Source organism: Brassica napus, chromosome C6 (assembly GCF_020379485.1).
Source record: "Brassica napus cultivar Da-Ae chromosome C6, Da-Ae, whole genome shotgun sequence".
Lineage (NCBI taxonomy): Eukaryota > Viridiplantae > Streptophyta > Magnoliopsida > Brassicales > Brassicaceae > Brassica > Brassica napus.
This window is the reverse complement of record NC_063449.1, coordinates 34,438,019-34,454,231: the sequence shown is the minus strand read 5'-3', so window position 1 is coordinate 34,454,231 and position 16,213 is coordinate 34,438,019. Positions and strand designations below refer to the sequence as shown.

Genomic DNA, 16,213 nt, shown 5'->3' with positions numbered 1-16,213 from the left:
AAATATGTCTCAGGTTGTATTGGACTAATGAAATATTATCCAACCTATTTATAGAAAATTCAAAATAGAACCGAAATTGAGAATTCAACAATGTAAACATGTATAAAGATGAAACATTAACAATACATAGAGCCAAATATATAAAATGATGACAAAAAACTGACATATGAAATAATCAATATAAGATTCTTGCCACAAAAGCAAGCAGAAAGCTAAGTCCAATGTAGCTGACAGCTTGAACGGAAGAGCATCCTGTTGAGTAAGAAGGTCACATCGATTAACTTCAGTAAGACAAACTGAATTAATCAACTCTAATCCTTTAGAAGATTCAATTTGTTTTAACTCCAAAACATTAATGTATCGGACCTATCGGTTCATATTAAGCGTCAAATATGCGAGTTTTTGTAATGTTTAATTTATATATTTGTCTATAAATCTAACTGCATTTTGATATGAGTGCATTATACGTACCGCTGGTTGGTCCTGGCGGCGCAGTAGGCGGCGAAGCTTCATTGTTGGTAAGGAATGAATAAAACATCGTCATTTACTTTACGATGTTTGATTAAATTAAATAATGAATACATATATTGACGAGACATTCACTGAGAAATAAAAACTTACAAGCGGTTTTGGAGCAGAGTGAGATGTCAGGATTAGCTCCACATGCTTTAGGAAGATCAAGAGCGTTTTCTTTGGTGAGGTTTAGTGTTTCGAGTATCGCCGGGTTGTTGAAAACGGCGCATAGACACGGCGCGTCGTTCACCACGATCTCTTTCATTGGCCCGCAACACGACGGTGGAGGCGGCGGGTTTACCGCGTGTATGTACGGCTGACACGACATAAGTTTTTCCATGCAAGACGTCAATTGAGGATCGCGGCCTCCTTGTGCTGTCGCCTGGACGGAGTAGAGAACGACAATGGCCAAGAATATCAAGGTAAGAAATTTGCAAATCTCCATATTTTTTGTGTATCTTGTCTTGTTGTTTCTTTGAGCGTCTTATAAATAGAGGAAAGTCAGAATTGTATTATTTGTTTCTAAATATCATGGATTTTGTTACCTGGTTTAATTGATTTATTTTAAATTCTAATACTATAGGATTAAATAAAAAATCTGAATTTTTGCAGTTTAACATATACTAGATTTTGACCCGCGCCGAGTATTTTTTCAAAAATATGTTACTATTTATTTTCATGTCACTATTATATATCATATATGTGTCATCATATAATTAATCGTATTTTATACGTACCATCACATAAGTAATCATATAGTTAGTAGTATTTTATACGTACCAACATATAAATAATCATATATATTATATTTTAAACTTAATGTGAAATATAAAGACCATAATTTCAGTTGGTGTTTGAAATTGGGCTTTGTATTGTATTTTATTATATATATATTGAATTTTTTTTATAATGGTTATTGAAAATTATTTTAGTAAAAATCAATTTTTGAATATATGTATATTTTTGAATCAATTTTTGATATAAATCAATTTTAAATTACTATGTTGATTTGAAATATGATTATTTTAGACAAAAGATGTTTTTCGGTACTTAGATTAAGATATTTTCGTATTTAAAGTTGGGCCAAATATATAGTTTTTCATAATACAAAGGATTTCTAATTTTTATTAATAACATAAGCCTATTACTTTTTTTTTTAATATACTGTTATCCATGTTTTTAAAAAATGTTATATATTTTTTATATTGTTATCTATGTTTCCAAACAATTTTTAAAAGTATTTTTAGTTTAATAACATAGATGTATGTAAAAAAAAAATATATATATATAAAATCATTTTCCTATTCGCGTCAAACGCGGCGTCGACGTTGAACGTGATTGATCTCCCTGATTCTGAAAGGTTGTGAAACTACCTTATTGGGGCTTTATTCCTTCAATGGGTTTAGCCCATTATATTAATACGAGGCCTTCGAAGATGATGGTTCGGTTTGGGAATCCTTTGTATACTAAAGCGAAAATTTGGAATCCTTTGTATACTAAAGCTAAAATTGTACGACGAATCTGACACATGATATATATATATATATATATATATATATATATATTTTTAAAGTTATTAATAAGAAAATCAAAATCAATTTTTACTGTGGCAAAATAAATCCAAATCTCTTAATTTTCTCATATCACGTTCAAATTAACTTCCAACTACTGCAAAAAAAAAAAACTTCCAAACTTGACATGATTTCAGTCACGAGTTTGAACTTTTTATATAACTTGAAATCAATTAATTCCCTGTCTCTTTTATGTCATATTGTTTCTTCTTTATTTTTTTTCTTCTCTTAATGTTGTTTCTTCTTCTTCATCTTCATCTTTTTTTTCTTGTATGTGAATATTGCAAAAAAAATCTACACAAGTTTATGTTTCCCCTTTATTCAGATTCTTTTTTGAATGAATGTTAAATTTTATTCAATCAAATCTTTTAGTACATCAAGTGCATCTTTTTCCTATTGTTTAAAGAATCAAAGAATAGAAAGTTTAAAAACTGAAACTATCCGTCTCTTATAACTAAATATTTTAAAATTTCAAAGGCAAATATTACCCCAAGTATGGTCCCGGCGGGGTTCAAACCCGCGACCTTCGGCTCATAAGACCAACGCTCTAACCAACTGAGCTACGGGACCTTGCCTATTCAGATTCAACTTTTTCTTCTCAATTTAATACTTTCAAATTCGTTTTGCATGATTCAGTTTTTTTTTTTGGAAAAATATGATTCAAGTTGATGATAGTTAAAAAAGGTTGAAGATAGTACTTATGCATACTCATGTTTCAAATTTTAATTAGTTCTACAACAAAGTTCAGAGCTTCATCGACTGAGGCAACAATACTTGAGTGTTTACAAATTGTGTATTTACAAATCCGTTTGTTATTGTTAAATTATTTTGAAATATGTTTTCTTATAGCATAACAGAAATCTGTTTATGAGTCTTTTTATCAACTTATGAGTCTATCATATCCAAATTGTCGATTGCATAGGAAAATGATGGACAAAATCCCAAAACATCTTATTTTATTTTAACTAGCCATTTATCTTTCTGTTGGGCTTCATATAAAGATCTTTGAATCAATATTTTCAACAATTCTTTTATATATACTAAAGCGCAAGTTCCCTGAAGAATCAGAATCACACGTGACATATATAAAAATGTTATTAATAAAAAATGAAAATTGATTTATCCTTGGACAAAAGAAATCCAAATCCATAAATTTTCTCATATCAAGTTCAAATTAACTTCCAAACTACTCCCAAAGAAAAGTAACTTCCGAACTTGACATGATTTAAATCATGAGTTTGAACTTTATATATAACTTGCAAGCAATTAATTCCATCTCTCTTTTATATATGTCATATCGTTTCTTCTTTGTTTTTTTCTCTCTTAATGTCGTTTCTTATTCTTCTTCTTCATATTTTTGTGTGTGTGTGAGTATACCAAAAAATCCATACAAGTTTATGTTTTCCCTTTATTCAGTTTCAACTTTTTCTTCTCAGTTTAATACTTTCCAATTCGTTTTGCATGATTCATGTTTTTTTTGTTTGGAAAATATGATTCAGGTTGGTGATAGTTAAAAAAAAAGGTTGAAGGTAGTTTTGAAAAATTATTGAGATCTTAATATTTTAATTTTGAAATTTGTATTGATAAATCCTACATTAAAAGTTTTGTGATTAACGATTTAATTTTTTCTTGCAGCAAATATACAATTGTTAATAAAATCATATGAGTAGGAAGTGTCAATAATAAATATTTATATTAAAAATATACTATATATATCTATGTAAATATCACTAAAGTTTAAATTTATATAGCATAGAAATAAAATCATTGTTTTGATTTATTTACCAAAAACATGATTGTAAATAAACAAAACGTATTGATTTTGATTTATGTGCTTACTCTAATGTATGTACTTTAATGTATACAAATTATTTTTTAAATGTGTGGTTTTTAATATATTATTTGATTTTGACAATCCCAGAAATACAATTCTTCAAATCAAAGTGATTTTTAATGTTATATATATATATATATATATATTATTTCATTCAGATTAAATATTTTAGTCTTGATTTTTTTCACAAAGAGATTTTAATGAAATATCATGACAAGATTCTAATCACCTCCTTTTGATTTGTTCGAAGAATTAAAGATTTGATCATTTGTCTAATATATGTATCTCCCTAATACCCTATCTAGTTATTTTAATTCTAAGTATAAAAGTTTTGAACGATTTATTATAATTTTTATGGTTTATCATTTAATAAATCAATCAGTTCAAACTTTATACATAGTTTACATATACTAGAATGCTAAAAAAAAAATTTTTTATTGGTATACTCTAAGTAACTAAACATCAAAAGCATATGTTAATAAAATAAATAATTGATTGTGTTGTTCTAGAATTAGATGATTTATATACTGGACATACATTTATATTTTGAGTCTACACTTATATATTATATAAAAGCTTGATATATTAGATTTGAACACTAACATGTGAATAGAGTTTGCCAGTGATTTTCTTCAAAAATTTGATTCTTAGATATGTATTTGGAATGAAACTAATTTTTACAGATTTCTATCTTTTTAAATTGACACTTATGTAATTCACCAATTCATAGAAGAAGTTAACAAACAAACTCATATAAGTGAAACAAAAATGAGAACAAAAACACAATTTTATAGAGGTAGAAAATGAAATCACTTATGAAAAATCAATAGTAAAAAAATCGAGATGTTGCCCTATCTGGGTTTTGTGATCAGTGTCAGCGGCAAAACTTAATTTTCTTTTGTACATATGAAGTCTTAAAAATAATTAAAATGAGTTGTAATACGTTAACTCTCCAACAACGATGATACATTTAAAAGACCAACATTGTATTCGTCATTTTACAATCGATGAAGATTGTAGTGTTGCAAAATGTTAAAACTATTTAATGTACAAACATTAGTATAACAAATTTCACCCCACGCATGCGCGCAAGTTATCATCTAGTATCCAATGTATATATATATATATATTATTTTTTTTGATGACCGTGGGGTTCCCAGACGGTAAGCCCAGACTAATCCCCACGAGGCCTTCCATCCGGGCACGCACGGTTATAGGCGGGAAGGTGGCCAAGGCGACTCGAACCCAGGGCGGGCACTCCAGCCGGAGTTCCAATACCACTAGGCCAAGAGCTCTTGCTTAGTATCTAATGTATATTATTCGTAGATTAACTTATAAGCATTTACACTGACGTCCAACTTGTAGTCTAAGTTTTAAATCAATGTATGTTGATTTGGCTATAAATTACTATTGTGTTTAGAAGTCCAAATCTAAGTTATATTTTTGGAAATTGTATTATATGTGTATTTACATGTTATGCATTTAGATATTAATAAAAGTGTAATTATATGAATGTGGATTCATATAAGATCAGTCAAGTTTTACCTTTAAATTTATGTCATTAAAAGATCATCTATTTGTATTTGTCAAAAAGGCTAAAAACATTTCATATCAAACACGTATCTTCATTGGCATCATCCGGTTAGTATTGGGATTATTTGATTTATTTATTTCTTTATTTTTTTTTTGATTATTTGATTTATTTACAATCAGAATGCTTGCTTTAGCCAAGCGTGTTAAAGCACAGACGCATGAAGCTTAAATTTACATATGCAATACATTATTTTCCACTTTGCACGGGAAGCGTATGCATACATAGTGACTTTCGAAGAAACTAGTTGTATAGTTGATTACAGTGTGTTGACAAATTATTTTGAAATAAAACGGTTAGCTAGACATTTCTTTATCTACTTATATTTATACAGCATCACCCCATAATTTGTTTGGGAATATTATTTGCGTTCTATAAACTAAGCAACTAATGTTTTTCTCATGCAAGCTAATTTAAACAATGAAAACTTTGGATTGAAACTTGTATGTTTTCTGGTTATGATAGAAAGACTTTCCAAACAAAATTAAAATCTTAATTTTTTTAGTATTTTTCTTTTGAAAGCCAATATCACCCAATAAAACTATCTACACACTACAAAAGAAAAAGAAAGAATATTCAATACACACTACAAAAGAAAAAGAAAGAATATTCATTATACATCATCTAAAACAAAAGGAATATAAAAATTTGATCTATTCTCATGATATACACACTACAAAAGAAAAAGAAAGAATATTCATTATACATCATCTAAAACAAAAGGAATATAAAAATTTGATCTATTCTCATGATTCACTTTACTCTTTTTACCCTCTCCACCACTTCTCTCAAAAACTAGACACACCTTCGTCTTCCCCTCTCCTCACTCTCTCTCTCAGATAACAAGATGATAACGGCGACGGACTTCTACCACGTCATGACGGCGATGGTTCCATTATACGTAGCCATGATACTCGCATACGGCTCCGTCAAATGGTGGAAAATCTTCACACCAACTCAATGCTCCGGCATCAACCGTTTCGTCGCTCTTTTCGCCGTCCCTCTCCTTTCATTCCACTTCATCGCCGCTAACAACCCTTACGCCATGAACCTCCGCTTCCTCGCCGCAGACTCCCTCCAGAAACTCATCCTCCTCTCCCTCCTCTTCCTCTGGTGCAAACTCTGCCCCAACGGCTCCTTGGACTGGACCATCCAGAGCCGTGCGACCTTGAGACCAAAAGAAACACTGGCTTAGGGCATCATTTAAAAAAAAAACACTTAATAGCATATGTTTAGTTAATATTACTAATCATCAGTACTAATATATATTTTATATGGGCTTGAGTTTTAAACTATAACTAGAGAGTGAGGGCGGGTATATTATTGATGCCCAAATATATTGATGCAGTTAGGTGAAAACTGATGTGGTGGTTATTTTGTTAACTGATGCGGTGGTTATCGTATAAAGTTTGTATTTTTCTTATATACAGTTATCATATCAAAAGGTGGGTATCATGGAAAATATTTGTTGGATTCAACTAACATCAATAGGTCACACTTGTGTTTTAATAGAATAGATATTATCAGTAGGCTAAATATGGGCCACAACACATAAAGACATTCATTAATACTTCACTAATTAAAGTTAAATTTACTTAAAAAATTATTCATGTAATTTTACAAAAATTAGGGTAACAAATCCAATTTCACGACGTCTTCTGTCTCTTCCAACTTCTGATCACGTCTTCTTCTCACACACAAACCTGCAGTTCTGATTTTTGAAGTTTAAGATTTATTAACAAAGTAGCTTTATCTCACTTTCTCTCTTACAATTCAAACTAAGGTAAAAGTACTACCTATTGTTATATATTTTCATCTATTTTGTGAAACAGTGAATAACAATCAGAATTTTATATGTTGATAGAACGATGTCATCGAACAAAAGACATCAACCGTGTGGAGCAGACAACAGAAAAAAGAAGAACAAAAAAGATGAGGAAGCAAAATCTCAAAAGAATGGTTTATTAAGGTATTTCAAAAAATCTGAAACTCTTGATACCTTTGTAGAGAATAATGATGAACAAGAACAACATGGTACGTCTAGAGAAGATAAAGTAGATGAAAATATAAGTGAGGATCATGGAGAAGAACCGAGTCATGAGCCAGAGAATATGAATGTTGTGAATGAGGAAGAGTTAAAAGAAAAAGATGATGAGGATAAGAATGGAAGTGAAAAGAGTGGTAATCACGAGGAGCCTTGTGGATACATAAATATGTATGATCCTGGAAATTGGGACAACATAAAAAAGGATGGACTGAGTGGAGAGATTTTATGGTTGTACAAGGTCCTGCGAAAAGATTGCCAATAGATTACAACTTTCCCAAGGATGGTGTTAAGAGATATTTCTCTCAATTGCATTATACAAGACAATTGGGTGATGGGAAAAAACAAGATCGACGTTGGCTACTTTATTCAAAGAAACTAAACAAGATATTTTGTTTCTGCTGCAAATTGTTCAATAAGAGTGACAGTGGTCAATTGGCATCTGTGGGGTTCAACGATTGGAGAAATGTATTGAAAAGGCTTAAAGAACATGAATCTGGTCGTGAACATATATTATGTATGAAGCAGTGGGCAGAACTAGATCTCAGGCTGCAAAAGAATCAGACCATTGACAAATATGCTCAAGATGAAATCAACAAAGAGAAAATTCATTGGAGACAAGTGTTGCTTAGGATAATTTCTGTAGTGAAAACTCTTGCTAAACAAAATTTAGCATTTCGTGGAAGCAACGAAAAGATTTGAGAAGAAGGTTGTGGGAACTTCTTAAGCTTTATCGAGATGATTGCTGATTTTGATCCTGTGATGATCGAACATCTTAGGAGATTTAAAGAACGTGAATCTCGTACTCATTATCTCAGTGGCAGAATTCAGAATGAGTTAATAGCTTTGTTGGGCAATGAGATCAAAGGTATGATCATCAAGAAAATTCAAAGTGCAACATTTTTCTCTGTTATTCTTGACTGCACTCCAGATATCAGTCATCATGAACAAATGACTGTTGTCATACGGTGTGTAGATGTGTCCACAACTTCAGTTAAGGTTGAAGAATTTTTTTTAACGTTTCTGAAAGTTGATGATACATCTGGAGAAGGGCTTTTTCGTGATCTGCAAGATGTATTGGTTGCTTTTGATTTGAAAATTGATGATGTGAGAGGACAAGGTTATGACAGTGGCTCTAATATGAAGGGAAAGCATAAAGGAGTACAAAAAAGATTTCTTGAGATTAATCCCAGAGCGTTTTATACACCATGTAGTTGTCATATTTTGAATCTTGCACTATGTGATATTGCAAGGACTTCTTCAAAGGGGATCTCGTTTTTTGGAATCATCCAGCGTACTTATAACTTTTTTTTCAGCTTCAAATAAGCGCTGGAAAATCTTTGAAGATCATGTAGATGGTCTAACACTTATGTCTTTGTCGAATACTCGTTGGGAGAGCCATGCTGAAAGTGTTAAGGCGATACGGTTTCAAGCTCCTAAAATCATGAACGCTTTAGTTTACACTGCTGAAAATAGTGTTGATCCACAAGAGCAGAGCGAAGCTGAATGTCTTGCAACAAGTGAAACACATGGAATTGGAAGTTTTGAGTTCTTGGTTTCCCTGGTTATTTGGTACAATCTTTTATCTGTTGTCAACATTGTGAGTAAGAGTTTGCAGTCAGAAGACATGGATATTAATGTTGCTATTGCTCAACTTAAGGGGCTGGTTTCTTATCTTCAAAAATATAGAGATTCAGGTTTTGAGAAAGCAAAATCAGAGGCTAAAATACTTGCAGAGTCTATGGAGATTGAGGCTGTGTTCCCCAAGCAAGGAAAGCGAGTAATCAAAAGAAAAATACAATATGGCGAGAGTTCAGAGAATGTAGAGGGGAGTGTGACATTATCACCCGAAGAGAAATTTAGAGTTGATTACTTCATTCAGATCATGGACCAAGCTCTCTACTCGCTTGGGACAAGATTTGAACAATTCGAGAAGTATGAAAAAATATTTGGATTTTTGTTTGATTTGAAGAAACTGCAGTCAGCAAGTGATGATAGTTTGATGGTTTCCTGTGCCAATCTTGAAGATTCTCTAACTCATGGTGATCATTCAGATATTGTTGGTAGTGATCTTTTTGCTGAACTTAAAATTGTAAGAGAAGCTTTACCAGAAGGAGTTAAGAAGCCTACTGAAGTGCTAGACTTTTTGCAAAGTGTTCATAATTTTTTTCCGAAGTCATGGATTGCTTATCAAATATTGTTGACCATCCCTGTTTCGGTTGCATCTGCTGAGAGGAGTTTTTGAAGTTGAAGCTAATAAAATCTTATCTTCGTTCGACTATGTCACAAGAAAGATTAAGTGATTTGGCTATCTTATCTATCGAGAGAGAACTCTTAAGGAACATTGATTTTGAAAGTTTAGTCAATGAGTTCTTAGAGAAGAAGGGAAGACAAATTATGTTTTAGAATTATTATGCAGTGTTTTTTTTTTTTTTTGAATTGACTCTTTATAAGACATTTTTATGAATGAAGGCATATTTTTTTTCTCGCTTACGTATGGTTTTAATGCTCGCACGGCTCTGGAACCATCACCATCTTCTCGCTAACCACTCTCCCCAACACTCTAGTCATGGGGATACCGCTCCTCAAAGGCATGTACGGCGAGTTCTCCGGCGAACTCATGGTCCAAATCGTTGTACTTCAGTGTATCATATGGTACACTCTCATGCTCTTCTTATTCGAGCACCGCGGCGCAAAATTCTTGATCTCCGAGCAGTTTCCCTACACAGCTGGTTCTATTGTCTCGAACCATGTTGATTCAGACATTATGTCGTTGGATGGTCGGCAGCCGCTTGAGACTGAAGCTCAGACTAAAGAAGATGGGAAGCTTCATGTCACTGTTCGTCGTTCTAACGCCTCGAGATCTGATATATTCTCGACGAGGTCTCAAGGCTTGTCAGCGACTCCTCGGCCGTCCAATCTCACCAACGCTGAGATTTATTCGCTTCAGAGCTCTAGAAACCCAACGCCTCGACAGTGCCGTGCCAAAAGATACAGGGCCCTTAAATTATATTTTTTGTTTATATAATTTTATGTGTATTATATTTAAAATAAAATAATTCAAAATAACTTATTTTTCCATATGGATTAAAAATTATAAAATAAAAAATGATACACAAAGTTTAGAATATAAAATTTTTGATTAATTTATTTTGGTTCTTTAATAATTTTTGCCAAATTATCATAGTATATAAAATGTGTATAAAAATGTGATGTAAAATATTAAATTAGTAACATAAAAATGAAGGTTAAAATTGTGTGTTAAAATGATGATACTTTTAAGAATATTAAAGTCTCTAAAACTTAGTTACTATATAATACTTTTACATATTTTTACATTTACTTATATTCAGAAAATGATACAAAAAAAAAAAAAATATATATATATATATAAAACCAAATAATAATAGATAAAACCTTAAAAGTCAACAAAAGTTGTTTCAATTTTTATTTCTGTGATTTTTTCATCAAATCATAATTTGCATCGGTTAGAACTTAGAAGTTGATGATTTAAAAAAAAATAATTAAATTTTCTAGGATTTTAACTAAAACAGATTCTAACAAAAAAAAGTTTCAAACAAAAAATGATCTGAAATCTGGTAAAAATCTAATTAATATTTACTAGATACAAAAAAAAAATAGAGTTTAGGGACCCTAAAAAAATTACATTATTAAGGGGCCCTAGGCGAATGCCTTTTTTATTTCAAGGTGAGCACGGCTCTGCGCCTCGACCTCGTGGCTCGAGCTTTAACCATAGTGATTTTTACTCGATGATGGCTGGTGGCGGTGGTGGTGGTCGGAACTCTAACTTCGGTCCCGGAGAAGCTGTTTTTGGTTCCAAAGGACCCACTCCACGGCCGTCTTACGAGGAATTTGAAGAAAATATTTAGGAAAATAGTTATCATATAAGGGTACATTTGAAAAGTAATATCAATTCCGTGGTAAAATTGAAGTTCTCTAAAAAAACCATGACACTTTTATAGGGGTATAAATGCTCTGTAATAATCACATAGCTTTAAAATAGAACATATCATCATATGAGGAGTTATGATATACGGTTTCAAAACATCCTTCAAATTTAACAAAGTTCGAACAACACAAACTCTGTGCGACTTGAGCATTTGCACAATGACAAAAAAGCATTTTCACAAAGAGCATGTTAGCCTTGGCTTTTCATAATACTCTGTAGACATAATCCGATTCCGAATTGTTTTATCAATGAGACGAGCTAAGTGGTTCACAGGGCGAGAGGTCGGGTTGTGTCTCCGTTCATTCATTTCTCTCCAAATGTAATAGATAAAAACTTGAAAAGCTAGCCTTATCAGAATAGATGTGAGTAAGTCATGTCTTATCCTGCATGAAGCTGATTCACATTTTTGAGCATTTTTCTACTATTAAATTCTATCTTGTCTCTCAATAGTCAATACTAGTAAATTTTAGTAAAACATTTTGAGCATTTTCTAATCAAAATATTTTGAAAAGATTTTACTTGAAAAATTACTTATTAAGCCATTTTTATCAGTGGATGCCAAAGGAAAAAAAAAAGAAGCCATTTTTATCAGTGGGCTGAGAGAACCGTCGTACCATTATCCACCCATAGGTTTTGCTTGACAAGGTCAAAAGTATAATATTTCCTTTGCCCATTTACAATCATCCATCAGAAGCCTGGTTGGGTGGGCTTCAACTTCTGTAAAAGAAGTTTACTTCTAAAGAGTTATGAAAGGATAATAGGTTTATAGGCCGATTCTAAAGCTCAATTTTTGGTGGAAAAATTTGGTTACTTCTTTTGAAGGTCTATACAAATAAGCTGATTTTCGAAAGAGTTATTAAAGGATAATAGGCTTATAAGATTTGTAGAAAATATTTTCTTTTCAACTTCAATAACTTTGAACTCTTAAAACTACAAACCTAGTTAGCTAATCAAATATAATAAAACAAAAATTAAAATTGTTTCTACGTCCCATGTCACCGGCTAAAAAACACATGTTGGGACTATGATCAGACCACGAATTTTGGGTGGTAATTTTTCAGAATTTCTGAAAGCATTTCAAACGCGATTCTGCAAGAATCTTACCAATCAACAAAAATTACGGAATTAAAAAAAAGAGGCAAAAACGCAGGTTTAATACAAAGAGAATTTTCATTAAGTGGAAAATGAATTTTAGTAGATTATTTACAAAATAAACACTTTCATATTATTAAATTATATTTTAATATCATTTTAAAGTTTTAAATAAATAGCAATAAATCTTGTAATGATAAATAGTTATGTTTGTAAATAAAATTACACTATAATTTTTTTTATAATACTATAAAATGCCAATCTATTATTAAAACATAGTGAAAGATAAGCTAAATATTTATAATAAGAACTAAAGTATATTTAATAAATTTTAGTTGCTTTCATATTTTGTAATAATTAGTTTAATTATTGATATTTTTTTTCTTATAACAAAGTGAATACCATATAAAATATTTTGAACCATTTAACATGTATTCCATCATTCTACAAATTTTAAGAAAAACTGCAACTTAATTAATTTTTCTGTAGCTTAACTATTTTTCCCGCGATTCCGCGATTGAACGATGGTTACGGATCTTGGTAAATAGACTCAAAAAGTCGTTGGGAAGTTAAAGAACCGAAGTTGGAAGAGATTTATTTCAGGGTAAAACGCAACCCACTATATGTATTGGAGATTTATAATCCAAGTGTGTAATTATTTTTAGAATCCTTTTAAAGTATTTTGGTATGTCACACTATTGAGCTACTATGGACCTGGTGTAGTGAGAATCTTCTTATAACACCCCAAAATAGTGAATATATTAAATATAATTCGATAAAATTAGAAGAAAATAGGAATGATTGGGGTGGTGGACCAGAATAGGCTCGTGGTTAGTAGTAATAATTCTTTAGTATAGTTATTTAAACCCTAGATCATCGGGTGGAAATAGTAAGGTCCCATATATAATCATTGCATAGCCAATTTGTAAGATTCTTAACTAATTTACACTGTCATTTGCCAAACATTAACTATAACATAATCGCAATGGAATTACTTGTAATGCAAAAAAAGAGTTACATGTAGTGAGTGACTAGGCAAGTAGGCAAATCAAAAGAACCAAATTGATTTATAATGGTAAAAAAACTGATTTAGAATGAATGGAGTGTAGTTAAATAATCTCAGGCCCGACTCCCTAGGCATGGATCTCCGCCGTTCCAGATCTGACGCCAAGACCTCTTTTTTTTCTGAAGAATTTGTCCTCCTCCTCCATGGTGTTGATGGTGAAGGTCCCTCCTCCGTCGCGGTGCCGACCTCCTCCTGATACCCCACCATCTAAGCTTCTTGTGGTAGCGTTTGAAACTCTCATTTCCATCATCCCACCTGAACCACCAGATCCTCCAGACTCGTTCTTCATCCTTGTTCATCGTCTTCGGCCTTTGGCCTCGTTCTCTAGCGACTTCCATAGCGTCTCTCTCTCGGAACACTTAACCTAAGATTGGGATTTCAAGTCTCCTCTTTCAGATCTAGCGATTAATTCCATTGGTAGTGCTGCTTCCGGCCCCTAGACCATCGTACCTCTCCAACAAGCCTTGTGAAGGTATTGTCTATGTACCTCTTTGAAACAAATCGTTTTTGAGGAAAGTTCATTTTGATGTCTGCCTATTGAAACTCTATTTACCTCAGTGTGAGGATGTTACTCTCTCTTTAACTCTTAGGATGAGATCCAGTTTACCTCTGTATGAGGATGATGAACTCCCTGTTAGCACTCTGCTACCTTGTTATGAGGATGTTCTTCGGACTAGTATCATGTTAGCATTGTTTCATCACGGTTCAGCTTTATGGAGTTTAGGATTGATGAGTATGAGTTTGAGTTTGTCCCCCTTTCCATTGTGGTTTATGGGAAAGAAAAACCTTCTCGTTGGTTTGAGTGGCGTTGTTACAGGGGGCATTGTGTTGAAGATGGTTATCTCAGATGCAGAAACTATGACCTCACTAGCTCTTTTTTCAGCAATCTTTGATACTGACCTCTTAGCCATGATGGCCCTTGAGACTTTAATGGTTCTCCTTTGTGAAATTGTCCGGAACTGTCAAGATGCAAAGGATGTTTCTCTAGCGTTGGTGGGATCTTCACTCATGGTTGGAGCTTTGATGCTTTGCTCAGTTCTTCTCATGGCTAAGGAATTAAGTCTCCTTAGGTTTCATATATTCTCAGACTCTCAAGTTTTCATATCTACCCTGAGCTTAGGGTCTGTTTTGAACGAGATCGCAGGTGTTCTCCATGACGGTAGAAGCTTTGCTACTCTCTTCAATCTTCTATCTTTTAGTTTCATTCCTTGTATTGATTATGTTCAGGTTGTTTCTTTGGCAAATACTAGCCTCGAATGTATTATTGTTGAAAACTTTGTGTTTTAAGTTATTTGATCGAAAGAAATAGTTGGAAAAAAAAAAGAATGAATGGAGTGTGGGCTCGTTACTATTTAAAACACCTACTCTATATTCATATTTCATAAATAGTGATTTTCTTTGTGCTCGTTATCGTCAAATATAATTTTTTTCCAATTCTCTAATTGTTAATTTTACTTTGTATCCGGTTGTTTATTTATATCTCTGTTTTCTTTTCCGAAAGATATTGATTTTGTTTGAAATATTTAATCACATTGTAAAACCTAAAACTAATTCAGGAATACGTCCTAATCCCGTATAAATTATATTATGTATTAGCTCAGATAACCTGAAATAGTAACCAGGATAGCAATAGATGTTTGTAAATCAAAATTTATTGATATTTTGAAAACAGCTGTCATTTTATCAGTAAAATTTACATACACGCTGATTATTTTATTTTTGCTTAAAGCTGATTATTGAACCACTATTCGAGAAAAATAATATGTTAGCGGCAATGGCATTTGCTACATTCATTGTGTATTCATCACATTTATTTAAAATTTGCCGAAAACAAAAATTAAACCAAGTTGTGGTCCTAAGAAATATAGTAGACCCACTAACTTTCCATTATATGGATGTTAGCACTTAGCATTAGCAGTGTCAAGTTGATTGCTTAATTATTTTTTCCCCCACATTTTTCTCTTAACTTTTGGTTATTTGTTTCTTATGAAACCAATGTCATCTTGATATTTTCATTTTCTTGTCTACGGTAATAGTTTCAGTATCTCGCTAACCTAACGGACAATGCTAACATTTCTAGAATCTTCATAAAGGTCAGAATCATGGATATTCAGATTTGTAGATAATATAAGGCTTCTACTACAATGGATTATAACTATTCATAAAAATATATGTTGAGTGGAAAATATTGCTTTCCAACTAGGGCAACCGTTTTTAGCATATGTGTAAATATTTTTATGTTTATCAGCTAACTATTCTTATTTATTGAAAACTCAGTTGGCAATTGATCTTGAAACTTGATATGTTAATTTATCCTACAATTAATAAACTTTACCATAAATATATGGATATCAGATGTTTCAATTTTTTAGCTCGCAAAATAACATAACCGGATATGTATTAGTACTTGATTTTGCATTAAAAATGAACGTGATTGTGAATCGTGATTGTGAATCGTGATTTCAAATTACTATTTTGTTGTCGCTATTTTTTACATTTTTTTTTATTCTCAGTTTTATTTTTGAAAATCTA

At 32.0% G+C, this 16,213-nt stretch overlaps 2 protein-coding genes, 1 non-coding gene and 1 pseudogene across 3 annotated transcripts; 2 read left to right on the top strand and 2 right to left on the bottom strand.

Annotated features, from left to right (window-relative positions):
- Positions 1-38: 38 nt before the first annotated feature.
- LOC106450087 (non-specific lipid transfer protein GPI-anchored 9-like) lies at positions 39-998 on the bottom strand. Its single transcript, XM_013891746.3, has 3 exons — positions 622-998; positions 472-507; positions 39-252 (listed from the first exon to the last, which is right to left on the bottom strand). The coding sequence occupies exons 1-3, from the start codon at positions 956-958 to the stop codon at positions 176-178; spliced, it is 450 nt and encodes a 149-aa protein (XP_013747200.3). The 5' UTR covers positions 959-998; the 3' UTR covers positions 39-175.
- Positions 999-2,321: 1,323 nt separating this feature from the next.
- On the top strand, positions 2,322-12,611 carry LOC106448794 (auxin efflux carrier component 1-like). The gene is made up of 3 exons (XM_048760041.1): positions 2,322-6,656; positions 10,078-10,508; positions 11,284-12,611. The coding sequence occupies exons 1-3, from the start codon at positions 6,357-6,359 to the stop codon at positions 11,441-11,443; spliced, it is 891 nt and encodes a 296-aa protein (XP_048615998.1). The 5' UTR covers positions 2,322-6,356; the 3' UTR covers positions 11,444-12,611.
- Positions 2,581-2,654, bottom strand: TRNAI-UAU. Its single transcript has one exon. It is a non-coding gene; the product is annotated as a tRNA-Ile (tRNA).
- Positions 6,650-9,987, top strand: LOC111206762 (annotated as a pseudogene).
- Positions 12,612-16,213: the final 3,602 nt, after the last annotated feature.

Bases quoted from the DNA above. Each gene is read 5' to 3' on its own strand.
- LOC106450087 (XM_013891746.3), bottom strand. From the start codon at position 958: ATGGAGATTTGCAAATTTCTTACCTTGATATTCTTGGCCATTGTCGTT. The intron at 508-621 runs GTAAGTTTTTAT...CCAACAATGAAG, and splicing joins ACTCTGCTCCAAAACCGCTT to CTTCGCCGCCTACTGCGCCG. The intron at 253-471 runs GTACGTATAATG...CTTACTCAACAG, and splicing joins GCCGCCAGGACCAACCAGCG to GATGCTCTTCCGTTCAAGCT.
- LOC106448794 (XM_048760041.1), top strand. From the start codon at position 6,357: ATGATAACGGCGACGGACTTCTACCACGTCATGACGGCGATGGTTCCA. The intron at 6,657-10,077 runs ACCATCCAGAGC...CACGGCTCTGGA, and splicing joins CCAACGGCTCCTTGGACTGG to ACCATCACCATCTTCTCGCT. The intron at 10,509-11,283 runs TAGAAACCCAAC...CTCTGCGCCTCG, and splicing joins ATTTATTCGCTTCAGAGCTC to ACCTCGTGGCTCGAGCTTTA.